Below are 19,636 nucleotides of genomic sequence, written 5' to 3' on the forward strand. Positions count from 1 at the left end.
AATTCCTAGAGCTTGCTTCTTGCATTGGTTTGCCTCAGTCTCTTCTCAATTTGTAAATCCTTTTCAAGTAAAAATGTACCTGCTGTTCAACACAATAAACATTATCAGACAGGGACTAATAAGTACTTGCTTCATGTAAGGAATTCATTGATGCTTTGAGTTTTGTCCCTTATGCTGTGACCAGGTCATTAGGGTTCATGCATGGTGGTTTTATGCAGAAGAGGGAACGGGGCTTTGTCTTCCTGCACCTGGATTGCTCCTCTGACAGTTCGATCCCTCTCTTTTGCAACTCAAATATTACTTGGAAACACATCAGATGTTTTTAGTGTTTAGAAATTTTTTTCATATTTGTCACTTCATGGCCAAGGTAATCTTTAAAAAACTTTTCAGATCAAATGTCCAGATATTCCTATTTTCTGTAGTTTTTGCCTAAATCTTATTTTAACTCTGCACTGCTACCTGATGGATTGTTTTGTCAGTCTATACCTACCCCAACATATGAAGACCAGGTGTTCTTATGTTGATTTAAAGATTTTCTTTGAATATGCATAAACAGAAGTAGAAATACTGGGCAAGGCTCATCTTGTACAAACCTCTGTTCTTGTAGGCACAGAGTTTTACAGTCTCAAAAGTAATCAAAGTTTTCTAATTCTTACCACATTGTAATGCAGCTGCTTTTATGATTTCTTCTTATTCCCATCTTAAATTCCTTTTTCCTATCCTTCATCATGGATACGAAGAATTAAACCCTGTGCTGCAGGTGAGATTTCATGCTATAGGATGATATGTCCTTGGGTGTTGGGGAGGCAGAATGATGGTTTTTCTGGAGTTCTTTGTTGTGGTCCATGCTGTTAGATCTGGGAAAAAGGAAAATGCTTATCACTATTTCCTCTTCTGGCTCCAGTGTTGTCTAAACACATACCTATTTTTGTTTTAAATTGAGTTATCAATCATGGTACTGTACTGAAACATGCATTCCATAAAACATTTAAAATATGTGACATACACTTATGTTCTTCTATAATAGTGAAGAAACCTGAGGACTAAATTTCACTTTAATTTTTTTTGTAACTTTCAAAACTGTTTAATAGAAGATGCTTGAAGTTCATGTCCTGAGAGGAAAGGTGTTGTAGAAGCCTGGATTTCCATGTTAGCAGAAAGCTGTAAGATAAAATCTGCTTTGCAAAACTTGTGGTGATCTGGACCTTAAACTAAAAAAAAAAAAACCCAACTATAATGCATGTCACATCTTTAAGGGATGGATTTAAAATACTTTACAGATATTTTTCTCTATGATGTAAACATTCTAATACTGACAGATGGACTTTTCTTTCCTGTTCTATTCTCTACTCTGACTACATTTTTTTAAATACCAAAGGAATGTTTTCCTTTGAAAGCAGCTAAGGCCATCGTGCATTTTCCTTATTGTCACAGTTTAGGCTCAGCCCATTTCAGCAGCTAAAACCAAGCATTTGGACTCCCAGATCCCTCTCCTGCACCACAGGGAAAAGAGAAGGGAAAATGAGAGGATATAGACTTGCAGGATGGAAACAAAACCTACAGCTTTAATAAAATAATAATAATAATATAATGCTGAAGAAAATAATAGAAAGTAATAAAATATATACAAAGATATGAGATCGCACCCCCACCCCACCTCTCAATGACCATATGTCACCACAAATGCCATAGAGCAGAGATGAGGGAATGGGTCCAGAGCTAAGAGGGGGCTGGGATCAGGAACTGGATTCAGAAATGCACAGATCCAGGATCGGAGCAAACGGACAGACTAGATCCTCACTGGATGATGGCATTGAAAAAGAGAGCGAGACCCTCATGATCTCTCAATTTTATGCCAAGTGTGGCAGGTGTGGGATTGAATACTCTGTTGCTCAGTTTGGGGTTGCCTGTCCTGTCTGCCCCTCTCTGCAGGTGCAGCCTTTTTTCACCAGCTTGAGAATGGCCTTGGTTACTATAGAAGTAAGTATAAGCATTGGCCTCTCTGCATATCACCACCCCATGCTGTCATTTCTAGAGAGAACATAGTCTAGAAAAACGTGCAGATAACTTTCAGAAAATTAAGTTACTTAAATGCGACTTAGCTGAAGTTAGAAACTGATCCTCTTTTAATGCAAACCACAATCCTGATGAAAGTGCATAAAAGAAAATGAATGTTAAGTTCAGTTGCCTGATGTTCTTCTGTGGTGGTAATCATATACTATAGTTATAGGCAAGTTTCATCCAGACTGTGATATCAAGTTCTTTCTAACAATCATTTGAAAATTCTGAAAAATGACACAAATTGCAAGCATGTAGGTATCACCAGTATGAGTGGAGGGAAATTTTTTGTGCTACCTGTTGTAGGTGATCATGTTAAGAGTGTGTAGGCTCCTTCTGTAGATGACTGACAGTAGTTCTGAAAATGCAAGTTCAGAGCCTACTTCTTAATCGCTACTGCTCAAGGAACCTCAGCTCCTGAATGAGGGACTTTGGCTAGATTCCTTAGGTTATACAGCAGTGAATATATTCTGGAAATATATTTCACTCTGAAAGGCTGTGTCTGTTGCAGGAATATGTGGCATATTTTAAACTCATTCTGGAATGCATACTTAACTGGGAAACCATGACTGGTGTATCCACAGGAGTTTATAAGCCTTGACCTAAGTAGGGAGACAGTCTTTCATCCCTGTCAGCTTCTCTTGCTGAATTTAGCACGCTACTGTATCAAATATACATGCAAAGAAATATTATGATTCAGGACATATGCACAGAAGTGGAGAGACAGCTTCAATGTGTAGTCTAGAATATGTAGTAATGGATAGAGGAGCAGGTAAGCCGTGATCCTCTCTCTGGGCTGCAAGGCATTCTACATGACTTGGCTGCTGTGGTCCTCCAGCTACAAATGCTGCTAACTGTGTAATGTCATAATGGTTTGCCTCTTTCCATTCAGTTTTCATATATTTCATGTCTTCACTGGGTTTCTCTGTGCAGCAGTTTAAGACCTATTAGTCAAAGAAGAGCATGTAGTATCAAAGTTCACGTAATATCAAAGTGAAAACATGAAACCATGCTAACAAATACCATGGTAGCCCCTCTTACTATTCCTTTGCCCGGAGAAATGCTAGCTAAAGCATCTGACCTGGCAGCTGTTCTTTCTACACAGAGCTCCTCTTGATGAAGTTAATTGGCCAAATTTCACACTTGTACTGCTGCTAATCCTAGTGACTCTGTGGACTTAAAAGGAATGATGACAGATTTGCACCAAGTAACAAATCCAAGTTTGGACTGTGCTGGAGTTTTGTATATTACACATCATACCTCCAGGCCTTAAGTTTATAAAAGCAATCTTGCTTCCCCCTGGTTTTATCAATAGCAAATATATGCAATTAAAAGGGAAAAGCAGCGGTACATTATAGATAAATAGTCTTTTTAAGATTACTTAGTGTCTAAAAGTATATACTCATAAAATGCTTTCAAACGTGACTTCAAAATCTTACACGGATAATTTTCTCTTCGATAATCTGGGTTGAACTTCAGGGCTTTTACTCCCAGTCTTACAGCGAGTGGCATTATAGCTACCAGAAACATTGGCGGGTAGAGGGAAGCCTTGCCTTTGTAATAGCATTTTGCCAGTTGTTCCCACCTCACAAAAAGATGACGTATTTTCCTCTCTCTTTGATAAGATTTGAGAAGTTCAGAGAATATAGAGCCACATTTCAAATCAAGTTTTATGTAAAATGTGTGTTGCCTTTCAGTCAGAAAAGCCTCTCTTACTTCAGTCTTACCAACAGCTAAGTATGAAGTGAGGTTAAGTGTACATGGTACTCTTGAGAGAGAATTAGGAAAGATGTTTAAACATGAAGTTAAAGTCCAGTGATTGGGAATTTAAGCTTATTCTTAAAACAGGAGTCAGTACAAAGTTAAAAAATGGATGTAGTGTTTGTTGCTTTGTTTTTACCTCTCGGTATGGTAGGCTTAATTATTTACCATAGGATATACCACAGATTAGAAAGTCAAAGGGTGAGGCAGGCTGAAGCCTGTATACTGGTTAGATCACTCTTTAAACTAACATTTAAGATACTAAATATAAAGAATGGATTTTTGCTTCTAAAATAATAGTGAAATATTTCAGTTAGTTTTAAGAAAATGTGAAAGATATTTATTACAAGCGAGCAGGAGTTGTTTCTTAATAAAAATAATAACAGAATAGCTGTCTTACCTGATTTTTACGTTATGCAGCAAAATACTAGATCTGCTTACTGACAGAAACAATGTAGAATACAAAATGTCCAGTAGTGAAAGTAATTTTGAAGAGAGGATTGATGGGTATTTTTCTTTAAGACGCATTTATTAGGGTAATTCTTTTGTAAAGCATACTGTAAAGATTTGGAAATTCTTTTTAAAGCCACCTTAATAAGAGCACAAATGTAAACTCTACAATGGCAGAGGAAACATGTGAAGCATGACAAGGATAATTTGACTACATATTAAGCGCTTTATGGAGTCAAACACAAGAGGACTCTATGTATAGGTAGGAAATGAAAAGTAGTTTAAATGACTAAGGATGAGGAGCAAATAGTAATACAAATTTATAGGACAAAATTAGAAAAGAAATGAGGCAGAAATAAGCATCAAACTTTAAGAAATCTTTCTTTCAGTGTACTTCCAATACTTAAATGATATCAAGGAAAAAGGTAGATTGTTATTTTGGAAATGTCATAGGAACCCGAGAAGTTTGGGTTGCATAGTTCCATTTTTGCATTATTTTTCATTAGAAAGACTGATTGCGTTAACCTGGTAGCCATCAGTAAAAATTACAAGAACCTGTAAGAACAGGTTAGAGTGTCTTGTGGAGAGAAGGTGAAGTCCCAGAGCACAAGAAGAGACCCAATAGGATCACGGTGTTTTTAAGTGGAATGAAAGAACAAACTGAGTTTGAGGACTAATAGATTATCTTCTCCCTGAAGAAAGGGACAAATGAATTATGGTAAAGTATATGAAGAAAAGAAGTAGTAACTGGTGCAGCACATAAGCAGGAATTGCTACTTTCTGGATGAAGGCAAGGATTGCTGTATATCACAAGCTAAATGCCAGTTAACATTGCCACATTATCAGCTAAGATGGATAGCATCCTGAGAGATATAACCAGAAACATAATGTGGCAGGCATGAAATTTCTCTGCTACACTGCAAGAAAGATTAAGGCCAGTTCAGGCGAGCCTGGATGAGAATGAGAAGCAAAATTTTTCTTTTCAGCTGCCTCCATCTGGGTACCGTCCATTTCATGACTGTGAGTTCTGCTTGACCAGCTCACTGATTTGGTTGAAAGCAAGGTCTCTTCTGTTGGTTTGTTGCCAGCTTGTTTCCAACTGGTCTGACACGCTGCACTAGCTTAAAGAGAATGTCAGGAAAGGAGGGGCAGTGGGGCTCCCCAGCCTGCTTCCAGTATAGTCATGGAAACTATATGCTGGCTGCATAGCATGTTTCATAAGAATGCCTTTATGTGTTACTTGCATCAACCCTCACCTTCTGTTTATTTTCACTATAGTGTTTTATTAATAAGATTTAATTTATGAAATAAGTCATTTTAAAGTGATCTTAATTACTCTCTAGGAAAGTGGAGTCTTTATGAAAGAACTCAGAAGTCTTTTATGGTCCAGCCTTGGCAGGGCTGGGGCACTGCTGCACCCAAAAGCAGAATAAGGTTTCTAGTCTGGTACCATTCATTAATTAATGTTCAATATGATGAGTGTGGTGATCTGTGCTAACAGGTCAGTTAATTTGAAATCTATTGCCTTCATTTCTCCCTGTGTAAGAGAGCATTGATAACACATTTTATAGTTTTTATGAATTTTTCAAGTTCTTACTTATTCATCAATCCTGACTTTAAGAATAAGTAAAGGAGTGCACCTTAATTTAGTAGAGGCACGGTTTGTGGACTTTGATCTTCTGAATGTCATGACCTTGCACTGTCTGTAATCCTGTGCTCCAAGGTCCCCTTTTATGAACTTTTTGAAAAAAATCAAGCAGATACCATTTCTTTCTTTTTCCAGGAGTTATTTAAAATGCAGGTCTGTAGCAGCCAGCTAGCTTGTAACCCTTCTAAGTTTAATTCTAAGAATAGTGGCAAGCAAAACCTCACTGAAACGCAGTTTAGAAGTCTTTTAAGTTATATTTGATCTGATGATGTCAATAGCAGGCTGCCCTCCCTCTGGAGTCAAGTTGCAGACACTCTCCTTGAGAGTAATTAAAGCTGAGCACACAATTACAACAGCCTGGATTTGTTCAGTCTTGCCGGTTGCCCACTGTTTCATAGCACCTAACATGTTGAAATGAAAGGAGGTACAAAGGAGGTGGATTGTAACCTTAGTGACTGATTAACAGTGGGAATCCTTTGTGGGGCTATGTGGTCTGTGTTTTATTATCCTTTTGCTTTGCCAATATGATTCATGGTTGTGTGGTCATAGCAAAAAGCCTCTGCATCTTATGAATATCATAAGGCATTGGAGAACCTGTAGTATCTGTCTTCCATTTAGAAATTACCTAAAGAACTTTAGTCAGAAATGCATTTCTTGTGCTCTTTTCACAGTCACATTAAAGAACCTTTATTTATATTTTTAGGTGAGATAAGTGCTGAGACTGTCTTCTGCTTTCTCAAGTGGTGTCCTTTCTGTGTTTCTAGGTACAGTACAACTAGTTGGTAACTTGCAAAGCTTGAGAAACAAGCTCTGATTTGTGCCTTGCTGTGACTTTTATGAGTGTGGGCCCTGAAAACAGAGAAATGTAGTATGCCATGTGGTTAGGAGAAAGTTGAAATCCTCCAGGAATTCCTGTGAAGAATTTCTTGTTGCTTTAGTTAGGGGCAGCAGGTAGAACAGCAGGAAGAATCAAAGAAGTTTGGAAAGGAGGAGCTTTTCTCTTCTGTAGTATTATCTATGAAATTATGAAATAGTTAAATTTTTCTTTAAACTACCAGGAATTTCTTCAGTAAAACAGTCTTAGTATTGTATCACATGGACTTAGAATGTAGGTGTGGTAAATCTGCCCACTACCTTTGCCCATTTGACCACTTTCAGACAGGTGCCTCTGTCTGGTGTGCCCTGTGCTGTGGCAGAGCAGTTAAATTCAGTATGGAATGTAGGCTACGTGGGTGATGTTATGAAGATTTTTAAACCTGCTTTCTTCCCTGTCTCGTTGTTTCTTATTTCTAAACAGAATAGCACCGATTCTTCTAAAAGCATATGCCTAACTATGGAAGTAATAATATCTAAGATTGTGACTGAAATTGTGAACTTTTTGATAGAAAGGTGGTGGCCTGGATGCTCAGACATCTTTCTGAAATTTCTGAAAAAGTGAAAATTTTCATTGGAAGGAAAACTAGATTTCATTCAGTAGAGATCCTGGTTTCTGTTGCAAATAGTTTCTGGAGACTGCTTTAAACAACCTAAGCTAGCTGTTGTTGCAGTCTTTCATCCAAAGTATATTTAGGGAGCAATACCAATAGAAGAAAACAAGAAGCGACTTAGGTAACTGTATTTTCGAGAATGGAAAAAGCAAATGAGGCATGAAATTCTCTGAGCTATGATGCCTTCTAAGAGAGTACAAAATTGTCAAATGTTGTTAAATGAATAGACATATCTATGAGGATGCATATGGATCTAGACCCCTCTTACCTTTGCACACAGCATTGCTGAGCTGGTGTGTTGGAGTACAGAAGTGGAATAAGGAGCAATAAACCAAATGTGAATATAAATTCCCCAAATGTAAAAGTTAGGGCATAGTGGTTTGGGCTGACTAATAACAAAATGGTTACCTGGCAACATTCCTGTTGACAGACTAGTTTGGGTTTAGTGGATAGGAACTCGATACCTCCTGAAAGAAAGTCTGTGGTGAGGCTCACTGGGAGAATTCAGAATAAGAATTGGATTTTGAGAAACATCAGGTTGTATGAGTAGTGATAACAGACTCTCTAAAAAGCTAACTGCAACCAAGTCCTATCCCCCAAATTATGAATTTTTTAAGGTAATATAAATTCGGCATATTTGCTCCTGTTCCTTAGCAGAGAAACTTCAGTTTGACGTGAAATATTGTTATATCAGAGTTCTGAGCCAAGAGAGAAGGCAGTGCAGTACTTCATTCTGAGACGCTCAAGAGCTTGATGCCCAGCACCTAAGAATATGCATTGAGGAAAAAAAAAGAAGACTGGTGTGGAAGTTGCACCATGCTCTAAGACAGTGACTTCAGTAGGTATGTAGTAATACCATGTTTTTAGTTAAGAGTGACAGCAGAAAAGCAAACAAATACCGTCTCTCAGTGTGAGTTTGTGTTGAGAGAATGGAAAAGGTAAAGGGGAGCCTGGTTTGAAATAGATCAAGAAAAAGGATCCCAAGGTTTTCAGAAAGATCTCCATTAGTACAGATAGGCAAGAGAATAGATAGCTGGAAAAGACACAGCTGTTTTTCTGTCATACTTGGAAAATTTCAAAGTGAAAACAACTCCAGAGAAGCATTTCCTAGAAATACATAAGAGCAGAGGAGGGGGCAGAACTGCTCACTCAGGCTGTGGATACCTGAGGGAAAGGCTTCAGCAAGCCAGGAGGTTCTGAGAAACAGAAATTGGAATAGACTGCAAATCTCCATCCGACCTTAATGCAGGTAGGAGAGTTGAATTTCCTAATAGTTGTCACTTTGATTAAAATAAAACCCAACTTACTGAGCTTGATGGTGTTGAGCTATATAACATGCTACTCTGCTTTCCAGTCAAGCAAATTGTCTTGGTTGCTTTACTGCAGTCTAGAGGATTAGCTCTTTTAAGAAACTAATCAGAAGTATGTCCATCCTAGCTACAGATAACAGCAAATTGCAGTTGTAGTGCAGCCAACATGTTTCTTCTAAACATAGTGAAGGATGTTCCTTAATTAATTGCTTAGACTTGACAAGGAGCCAGTGCTAACTTACATGCTTTGATACTAGTATAGAACTTTTGGAGTTTGCTTGACTTGGGACTATATATACTGCACAAAAATGTGTGGAACAGTGTGTAGAAAAATTGCTGTAAAATTTAGGCTGTATGCTGTAAAAGCATGCAAGCCACCAGAAAAGAAGAGTGGTGGCTAAAGGAGAAAGAGGACAGGAGTGCAGGTCACGTTTTATGCAAATCCAGGGCAGGGACAGGGCTCTTCCAAGTGTTCTGATCAAGCAGTTGTAACACGGTTGTTAAAGGAAAATGCAAGATAATCCATTCCACTTCTAGTTATTGGTCATATTTTCTTACTCCACCTGTTCTGGTATCTTTTGTATAAAAGCTACATGGATTCCTGTTGTTACTTTGAACTATTAGAAATGCAATACAACTGCAAGAAGAATGAGATTTTTCTTGATTAATGTTTTTATGTATTCATTTCTAAAATACTGAAATATCAGATTTCTATTGTTATGATTCTACCCTCCTTCCCTGCCCTCCCCCTCACCAGGTACATGTCATTACTTGTTCTCCATGATTTTGATGTACTAAATGTAGAAATTAAGGAAAAAAATATTAACACAGCTGTTTTGAATACTAATATTATTATAATAGATCTATTCAGTATCAATTTTTCAACAATTGTATTAACTGCATGCATAGTATTTATCATTTGTAGTCTACTTTTTTTTTTTAATTAACATCCTTCATTCGTAAGGCATTGGAGATGAAAAGCAATTAGATAGGCAGAGGAATATTAATAATTCATGGAAATTAAAGTGATTCCAAGTTTGCCCCTAATATTTTAATGAGGAAAGGTCTGATCTTATGAAGATTTGCTTACTTGTAAGTGCAAGTAAGTTTATGTTTTTATTCTAGAATCCTTATGTGAAATACATGCAATGTATTGCTGTGCTTCTTTTCTGATTGTAAATGAGCTATATATAATTATCCATATTAAATAAGTAAGTAACAGTTGACTTTTTGGATTGATTAAATGCTAGAGCTTCTATTTATTTGAGCAGCAACTGATTTCAATTTATTTTTTGGTATTGACCTAGTTGGTGGAATCCTACATGTTTCTGAAATGCAGAAATACCTCATTTCATGGTATCGCAGGGAGGATCCAGGCAACTACAGGCCTGTCAGTCTGACCTCAGTGCCAGGGAAAGTCATGGAGCAGGTGATCTTGGGTGCTATCATGAAGCACATGCAAGAGAACCGGGTGATCAGGCCCAGTCAACACAGGTTCACAAAAGGCAGGTCTTGCCAAGGTAACCTGATCACCTTCTATGACAAAGTGACTCGGCTGCTGGATGAGGGAAAGGCTGTGGATGTATCTTTCTGGACTTCAGTAAAGCCTTTGACACCGTTTCTCAAAGCATTCTGCTTCGGAAACTGTCAGCCTCTGGCCTGGACAGGCGCACACTCTCCTGGGTGGAAAACTGGTTGGATGGCCGGGCCCAGAGAGTGGTGGGAAATGGTGTGAAATCCAGTTGGAGGCCAGTGACAAGTGGGGTTCCTCAGGGCTCGGTGCTGGGTCCAGCCCTGTTCAATGTCTTCATCAATGACCTGGATGAAGGCATCGAGTGTACCCTTAGCAAGTTTGCGGACGACACTAAGCTGGGTGGAAGTGTTGATCTGCTGGAGGGTAGGGAGGCTCTGCAAAGGGATCTGAACAGGCTGGACCGCTGGGCAGAGTCCAGTGGCATGAGGGTTAACAAGGCCAAATGCCGGGTCCTGCACTTAGGGCACAACAAGTGCTGCAGACTAGGAGAAGTCTGTCTAGAAAGCTGCCTGGAGGAGAGGGACCTGGGGGTGTTGGTTGACAGCGACTGAACATGAGCCAGCAGTGTGCCCAGGTGGCCAAGAAGGCCAATGGCATCTTGGCTTGTATCAGAAATGGCGTGACCAGCAGGTCCAGGGAGGTTATTCTCCCTCTGTACTCGGCACTGGTGAGACCGCTCCTCGAATACTGTGTTCAGTTCTGGGCCCCTCACCACAAGAAGGATGTTGAGGCTCTGGAACAAGTCCAGAGAAGAGCAATGAAGCTGGTGAAGGGGCTGGAGAACAGGTCTTACAAAGAGCAGCTGAGAGAGCTGGGGTTGTTTAGCCTGGAGAAGAGGAGGCTGAGGGGAGACCTCATTGCTCTCTATAACTACCTGAAAGGAGGTTGTAGAGAGGAGGGTGCTGGCCTCTTCTCCCAAGTGACAGGGGACAGGACAAGAGGGAATGGCCGCAAGCTCTGCCAGGGGAGATTTAGGCTGGATATTAGGAAAAAATTTTTCACGGAAAGGGTCATTGGGCACTGGAACAGGCTGCCCAGTGAGGTGGTTGATTCACCTTCCCTGGAGGTGTTTAAGGCACAGGTGGATGAGGTGCTGAGGGCCATGGTTTAGCGTTTGATAGGAATGGTTGGACTCGATGATCCGGTGTGTCTCTTCCAACCTGGTTGTTCTATGATTCTATGATCTGATTTCATACAAAAGGAGAATATGGAATTCTGTTAGCATGCCTTCATAGAACATTTAATTCTAGACAGATAATAATGGAAATACTAACTTCATGCTCAGGCATGCCGGAAATTATGTTTTAATTTATAGAGAAAAAATTATTTTCATAATCTGACTTTTTTTTAGATAAGTTATTCTTGAGCGTGAAGAGCTTGAACTGTACTATAAGGAGACAATTTGTATATTGCAGTGAAGATGCATCAAATGGGCTTGCTGAAACATTTACCAAAAAACACCCTCGGAATACAGTGCAAAATATTTTGCATGTTATTCTCTATCCATGTGTTGCTGTGGAAGGCTAGACCCGAACCAGTGCTTTCTTATCGATTGTCTTATGAGTGATCCACAGAGTGTTTCTTGCATAGTCGTAATCACAGAATCACAGAATCACAGAATAACCAGGTTGGAAGAGACCCACCAGATCATCGAGTCCAACCGTTAATCTCCACAGTGGTTTTTGCTGCCTTTCCTTGTAGCTTCTGATAAAAAAAAAAGCACATCTTTTGAGCATTTATCCAATTTTAGTTACCAAATGTGGATGGGCATGTATGGTTTGTGCTTTTTAGTTTGTTTTAAATCAACAGAAGATCTGACTGCTCCATTGATACCTGAGTAGTATTTAAGAGGTACAGTCTCCAAGTTTTAAAAGATATGTATCAGTATCTCTGATGGTTATCGTATCAACTCCCAAAGGAGCTACATCCTCCTTCATTAGTTAGTTAGTTTGCATAGTACCCTAGGGGCAGAGAAGTTGTTAGCATTTTTCTTATTGTCAACTAGGGGCTGTGCCATATCTCACATGCTGGGCTTCTGCTTCAAGTTATTTAAAAAAGAAGTTGCCTGGGTAGCAAGTTATCTCTTAGAATCATGTTAATTTGCCATTTGGGAGAATTTGTTGAAGTAATGGTCTTCTCTCTCCTTGACTACTTTACTTTTAACAGACTGGAATCCCTATGGGTATCATAAGTCTCATTTATCATAAAACTGTATTATAAGGAAGCAATGTTTGTTCTGCTCAGTGAATCCTGGAAAAAAGAATTACTAAAATGCTGTATTTTTCAAATTTCGTTTTATTTAAGGGAGGAGAATATTTTAAGGTTCACCTTCATGATTGTTATTAATTAATAGCTTTTGCCTTAAGCATTTTTATATCAATATCTGTTGTTTGATAATTTAGAGTTATTTTACTTGCACTTAACTTGTTTTTAGCAGTTTATCGTATGCATAAACAGGAAAAAAACATGGCATTCTGTAATACCTATGTATAGCTGTAACTAAACAAACAAAACTAGGAGTTGTCTGAATTCTGTAAACTGGTCATACTGAGAAGCAAAAAATACTATTTTTTATGTTAATTATTGAGAAAGGTCTCAGAAGCTAATGTCTTATAAATATCTAAACTACAAAATGTAGTGAGTTGCAAGTGATTGTTTTCTACCTGACATTTATAGGGGAAAAAAACTGTAGTGAAAGCAGATGGATCTGGGGCATGGCACAATGGGAGCATCAGATGTGAGGGAAGAAAGCTATTAATTTCTTTCTGGTGTGTATTTCTGTACTTACGTTGGTTTGTTTTTTTTTTTAATAAAACTGCATATAAGCACTTGTAGGAAAGTCTTGTGCAAGTTGGGGCTTGGGGTTTTTTTTAAATTTTTGCAAGCCATAGGCAATAGAGCTGAAGATATTTTTATTCAATATGGAAGCCTAGGTACTATCTCTGGCTCTAAGCTGTTTATAAAACTGTTTTTTGAGCCACAGGCTGAAGTAATGTTTCTGGCAATGTTCAAAATTTCCACGGACAAATAAACAAACTGTCCTGTAACTGTAGGTTCCCAGAAAAAGCTGATAGATGAACCTGTGCAGAATTATCTCAGAATCCTTCCAAGGAGGTGTTTCAAATATGTCCTGTGTGGGCTTTGAAGGAAAAAAGGAAAACACTGTAAATGGAGATGGCAGCGTGAGGTCTAGAGGCAGGATGACTGTGCATAGTGTAGCTGCAGTGCATAATAAATTCAGCCAGTGTAGGCAAAATGAAAGGGAGAACTTGTCATCTGTCCTTGAAGGGATACTATTGGCTCAAGCCATGTCTGAAAACTGCTGCATTAAAAAGGTCAAGGGAAGAGAAAGTCCAGAACTGACCAATCCCATCAGTTATATTGCTACTGTACCCTGGCCAGCTGAGACCACCTGACATTGGTGTAGAAAGCAAAGGCTCCCAGTAGCCTAAAATGGACAGATAATTCAGGACTGAAAAAGCCAGCACAGCCTATCTATAAACTGAAAACTCTCAGTATAATATGTGTAAGTAGTGGTGGGTGTGAATAACTCAATGTTTCTTTGAAGTTTTCCCAGAGACTGTCTGTGGCACAAGTTAAAACAAGGGTAACCACATGCAGCCTGAGGTGGATGTAGATTGTCCCACATACAGAAATATATCAAGCAGATACTTTTATTCAGTCCTGATAGCACTTCAGTTAATCTTCCACTGCTCTTCTGAGTATGGACTGCTTCCTTGTATCAAAGGATTAAAACATTGTAGTAACATCTTTATGTAATAGAAAAAGGGTTGAGGTTTGAGCATAGCTTGGGTTTTCCCTATAGTTGCCTTTAATGAAGACTTTGGTATAGTACCCTTTAAAGTCTGGAAGGTACTTACTATAAGTATGCTAAAATTGTTCCCAAAATATGTTTTAGATGAGTAACTTCTGTGATGGAACTGAAGTTTTTTGTGTAATGGTCTGTTGACCCAAATCAGAGGAATTACTGTGCAGACTTTACACCTTTTTGCTTGTCAGTGATAAAGAAAAGCACCTAGGAAGAAAACCATAAAAGTAGTATTTTCATAAATGGTCTGCAGGAGGTACAAATGGAGAAATTGTCTGCATAGATTTGACTGAACTTGACACCACTCTTATTGAAAAAGATGAGTAGTGACTGTTGACCATGGCTGAGGTTAACTGTGATTACATCTGCCAAAGCTGCAGTCTTGCCAGTCTTGGCTTCTGCAGTTTTTCTCTGAAACTGCACAAGAACTAGGGGGTGGGAGAGGAGTTGTTGGCAGTGTCTCCTTGATTCTGCATGTTGTCTGTCCCCTTCCTGGCTCCTGGGTAAGGCATGTCTCTCTGGCCCCTGAAACTCAGCTTGTCACTGGAGTGACTGATGCAAGATTTTCGAATTACCCCCTCACCCCAATATCAATTTCACTGCTTAATCTATTAATTACATTCCTTTTTCTTTTGTCAGAGGCAGATCAAATTTGGTTAAAGATAACAACCTTTCATAACTTTTGCAAAAACATCAATGTCCCAGTGCATTACAGCGTGCATGAAACCACTGTTACATGTACATGGATGAAGAGGAACAGCATCTGTTATACAGGGACTTGTTTTTCAGATAAATATCTGTAGGAAGAAGAAAAACTTTTATTAAAATGAGACATATTGGATCATCTGCTTAAAGGAAAACCTGTTTTCCTCCACTTAGACAAAGGTGAAAGGAATCAGCGAGGATCAGAGCCTTGTGGCAAAGTCTGCTGCTTGTGTCTCAAATACCTAGGTAACTCCTGCCATGGGAATCAAAATTGACAAAGTTAATATACTATTTAGATATTATGAATCTGAAATGAGCAAATGAATTTACAAGACACTTTAGTTATGTTTATGCCAAAGACTTACAAGTGGTTTAAAACAATCAATGTTTGACATAGTAAGTGGTCTTTATGATTAAAATGCTAATGAAATAGTAAACATCTGTTACATTTGTGAAGATAATGAAGCCTGACAGCTACATCTTTCTTGTGCCAGTATTCCTGCTTAGCTCAGGTCTGCATACAGATTTGGTGGAGTGGTGGTGAGAATCTATTTGACTTTTGGGAGCAATGCCAGTGTAAAGCTGCCCTGTTCTCTTTGATTGGATGAATTTGTCCTGAAGTGCTTCTGTCTGTAGTTTAGGTCTTTATCTGATCATTCTTCCAGAGGCTTGAAAAGGCGGGTTTGAAAATCAAACTTCAGTTTGATTCACAGTAGATGAAGCAGTAAACTGGCTAATAGAAATGGACAAATTTCTTACTAGTAATGCCTCCCTAATAAGTCTGGTAGGTTTGTATGTTTTCTATTCTGTACAGGCTCTGAATGTATCATAATCTACTGGGCACATATTTCTCTGGCAACAGAAACATCAGGACCTGCAAAACTGTAGGCAGATTTCAAATGTCTTTGTCATGTGAAATGATCTGTGCTCAGACAAGGAGTACAAAGAAGATTGCATTATTTGTAGGAGGGTGCTAATTGCTTTTAAACTTTTAAAATTTTTTATGCCAAATGCTTTCTATACCTTCGTTAAAGACAGCGTCAGAAACCTAGCTTAACTCTGATTTTAAATGTCAGTCACAATTTAACTCTATTCTGGTTTGGGGTTTTTTTTTCTATAAAATTTAGTTGAAATAGGTAACTATAGCTTCATTGAAGTATGTATATGGAAAGACAGGACAGGTCTCTTTTAACTTCATGGATCTTTAATTGCTTATGAACTTCAAAGAGAAACTTGTAGAAGTTAGATTGATGATGGCACTGTATGGGCTTTAGGTAATTGAACACAACATAGCTCCTGTTTGAATACAACTCTGAAATCCAAATTATGTAAATCTACTGTTTCACAACCAGCTACTCAAAATAATCATCATTTTTGCTGTTGAAGATATTTTCTTTGGATAAATCTTCTGACACTGCTTTCCTTTTGATGCATTTTTTTTCATTATGAATATGAAGAAGAAACTATAGACATGTTAGGCTTTACCTTTTTGACATTTGTGACTCCACTTGAATAAGCTTTGACTTACAGTTAATTAGGGGCAACTGTCAATGATTTTCATGGGCTTAGGCAGAAATAAACCTTACATTCATGATAGTATTGGGGTAGGAGAAGGGAGAAAAAGATCTGGGAAACTGTCTTAACTATATTTTTCCTTTCAAGTTGTGCAGTTTAATTGGGATGGTGTGCAACTGTTCTCCCTCCATAGTTGTCAATGACCCATCTTTGTCCAGTCATCACACTTTTCCTATAGAAGAAACAGCAAATAGATTATAGCCTGATATTCATCTGCTAGATCATAGTATAATGTTTACAGTGCTGCAGCTGTGATCAAAATTACTGTCTCTCCATCATCTACAAAATTTGAGCTCAGGGCTGGTTATAAGTGTTTAGTTGCCCAAAAAATCCACGCAGCCCCATCTGGCTTTTGAACTCAGCTTTCCTCTTGGATGCAGTAAGATGGCTTTAAAATTGTGTCTGTGAAGGCAGCATGATGAGATCAAAAGGAGGAAACCTTCTACTCTGCCTTCAGTTTTCCATATCCTTAGCAGGTGGAAAGGGAGATCCCTTAATGGCAGACTGGTACTCAGACAGCCCATATGGATTGCCTGGCATCTTGCAAGTAGATAGATCTGATTTGATTTTATGGAAAATTGCTTGTTTACTTCCCCCCTACACTGGCTTTAAAAAGCTCGGATGACTTCTATGAGAAGAAACATAGGTATTGTGTCAGCTCTGCTTGAGACCAGAGAAACTCCTCAGAGGACTGTTGTGCTCCCAGCTTATGTGCTGGCCACTGTTGAGTGGGAGGAGGAGGTAATTATGGAGAAGTTCTGGCAGAGGTAGGAAAGGCAGAGAGTGACTTGCTCCCCTTTAGAGTTGTGGGACACTTGTATTGCAGCATCTGCTCCAGTCAGTGTTGAATTATTTATTGAACCCTAGAAGGAGAAACTGAGATTTCATTTTTCCTTCTTTCCCCCTGCTTTTTTTTTAATTTCAGTGAGGAAATTTTATTTGAAATCTATTTTATATGATTCCACAAAAAAAATACTCCCACAGGCATAACTGGAATCTGTGAACTTAGGCACACTATTATGTGAATAGGGCAGATAGCTGGTTAAAAATTAATATTTGGACATCTGTGCCTTCCCATTTCTTCCAGTTCTTGCTAGGGAATGATTCTCAAGTGTACACAGAAAGAATGTCAATGTGTAGATTTCTGGAAAGCTCTTGTTTGGAGAGAAAAATCTGAGCTCCAATTAAGAAAATGCTAGCTTGCATTGCATGTAAAGAGTTATGTTCATTTATGTGCTAGCTGATTATTTAATTGTTGTCTGTTTTCTAATATTTGCCTTGCACTGTAAAACAGAAGGAATGGTGTTTGTGTAGTACCTGATAGTTACAGTCAGAAGAGGAGAAAATAAACATTCAGCTCAGTATTTGGAAACAAATCTCGGGATACAGCTTGCATGTATTGTGTGTGTTGGTAGGCCTAATAGGCAACCACGAATTGCAAAAGCATCTGACTTTCATGGGCACCCATCCTGGCCTTTTTGGCACAGAAGACTTTTTCAGCTTTAAAACGGATTTATTCTATCTGCCAGTGTGATTTATATACCATATGTCTCCTCTTCACTGTCTGAGTATTCATGACCATAGGGAAGTGTTCTGCTTCACCTGTAGTATGTGGAAATAGGTTTCTTTTAATGATGTTAACTCCTACAGAGCCACTTTGTTACCTCTCTGTATGATTTTTTCCTTGGCAGTTGTGTCAGCTGTAATGTGTGTGTTGTGGAAACGAAGAATACTATGAATTCCTGGTTTTGTTTGCTCTTGGCAGGCACTACTACACTTCCCACCCTTGTGCGCACACCTACCTTGATGATGCAGCCTTCCTTGGATATCAAACCCTTTATGTCCTTCCCTGTGGACAGCAGCTCTGCTGTTGGATTCTTCCCAAATTTTAACACAGTAAGTAAAGGTGTTTCCACATTTAGTTGCAGTGTATGCTTTCCAAGCCAGTCCTTATGTCCTGTATTGAAGCTGCTTTAAAACAGTGCATTGCTGGCACAATTTTAGAGAACTCCTTTGTCTGAGCTGTGATGGTTGCTGTTCTCTTGTACAAAAGGTTCAGAGTGATACTCAGCCTTCTCATTATGAATAGGGCCAATTTTTTTCTAACTTGCTCTCTTGGGGTGATGTTTGCCCACTGAAGAAAAACCCCACGGCAATGATTTGATGAGCAATAGAATCATTTTGAGCCTCGGTGTATTCATATCCACGTGCTCTAAAAAAGAAAAATCAAAACCTAATGGAAAACCAGCCATGACAGGTAAGGCCTAGATCTTCCACTGACTTGAATCAAGCTGAGTCTATTACAGCCAGTGAAGCCACTGGAGGATCTTGTTAATACAGTATGATAATAATAAGGTCTAAAATTGTGCAGTCAGTCAATGTGAAAAATCTGAACCTGCTTTTTTTTCAGTGTATGGTACAGCATCTTGGGTTTTTGCAGAAACATATTATTGCCGAAATACTGCCAAATGCTCCTGCAGTTCTTTTTACAGAGCAGCAATAACAAAAAATACAAAATGACAAAAAATCTCTTCTAAAATTCTCACTTCTTTAGTGGCTCATGAAATGGTTCTGAATCGTATCAATTTTTTTTTGCTATTACACCTTAGCCTGTGTTTAATTAATTGTCTTAAATGCATTAAGTACAACAAAAGCAGTGTTTTGCATGTTGCCACAAGTTTCCGTGTGTGGAGGTAACTCAGCATGGAATGAGTCAGCAAACAGTAAGCTAATAGCAACAGGAAGGAAATTGCTCCAGGTCCTTTCTGCTGAGTCAGCAAGCACAAACTGTTCGTACATGACCGTTGCCTGAACAGTACAGCATCACACTTGTCACTATAATTGTGAGGGGGATGGAAGGAGAAGTGTCACTACTGCCAGGCAGTGATCAGCTGAACCACTGCCAAGTGTTTCCTTTCACAGTCTTACCTTCTGTCTGAAGTGGAAACAGCAAGAGGATTCTTTTCTTCGTGACTTGCAAATACATCCTGCTGACAGGCCCTGTGCTACAGCACACCATGCTGTGGGGTAGTCATAACGTAACTATCAGCCAGCTTCTTTCAAGTGTCAGCAGCCCAACATGTGTTATAACCAGTAGCAAATATTACTAATTCCTTGCGAAAAGTATATATGGAAATTGTGCATTTATGGCAGAGATATGGGGATATACATGTGTATAGATTGTGGGTGGGAGTGAGATGTGTACATACACATGCCTGTGTAGAAAGAGATAAAAGATAAAAAAAAATCCAGGTATGTTTAAGTGCAGGACCAAAACTC

General features: G+C 38.8%; 1 protein-coding gene across 5 annotated transcripts in view; it reads left to right on the top strand.

The window, feature by feature from the left end:
* The window catches only part of ZNF385B (zinc finger protein 385B), a 151,101-nt gene that overhangs the window by 79,182 nt on the left and 52,283 nt on the right, over positions 1-19,636 (top strand). For 4 of the 5 annotated variants that reach the window (XM_069861051.1, XM_069861053.1, XM_069861052.1 and 1 more), the window contains one exon: positions 18,123-18,253. The exons of the other annotated variant lie outside the window; for it this stretch is intronic. In XM_069861051.1, coding sequence (XP_069717152.1) covers positions 18,123-18,253 — 131 coding nt within the window. The remainder of the gene's footprint in view (positions 1-18,122; positions 18,254-19,636) is intronic. 5 annotated transcript variants of the gene reach the window in all.

The sequence above is a fragment of the Phaenicophaeus curvirostris genome, chromosome 7, assembly GCF_032191515.1.
Source record: "Phaenicophaeus curvirostris isolate KB17595 chromosome 7, BPBGC_Pcur_1.0, whole genome shotgun sequence".
Classification (NCBI taxonomy): Eukaryota; Metazoa; Chordata; class Aves; order Cuculiformes; family Cuculidae; genus Phaenicophaeus; species Phaenicophaeus curvirostris.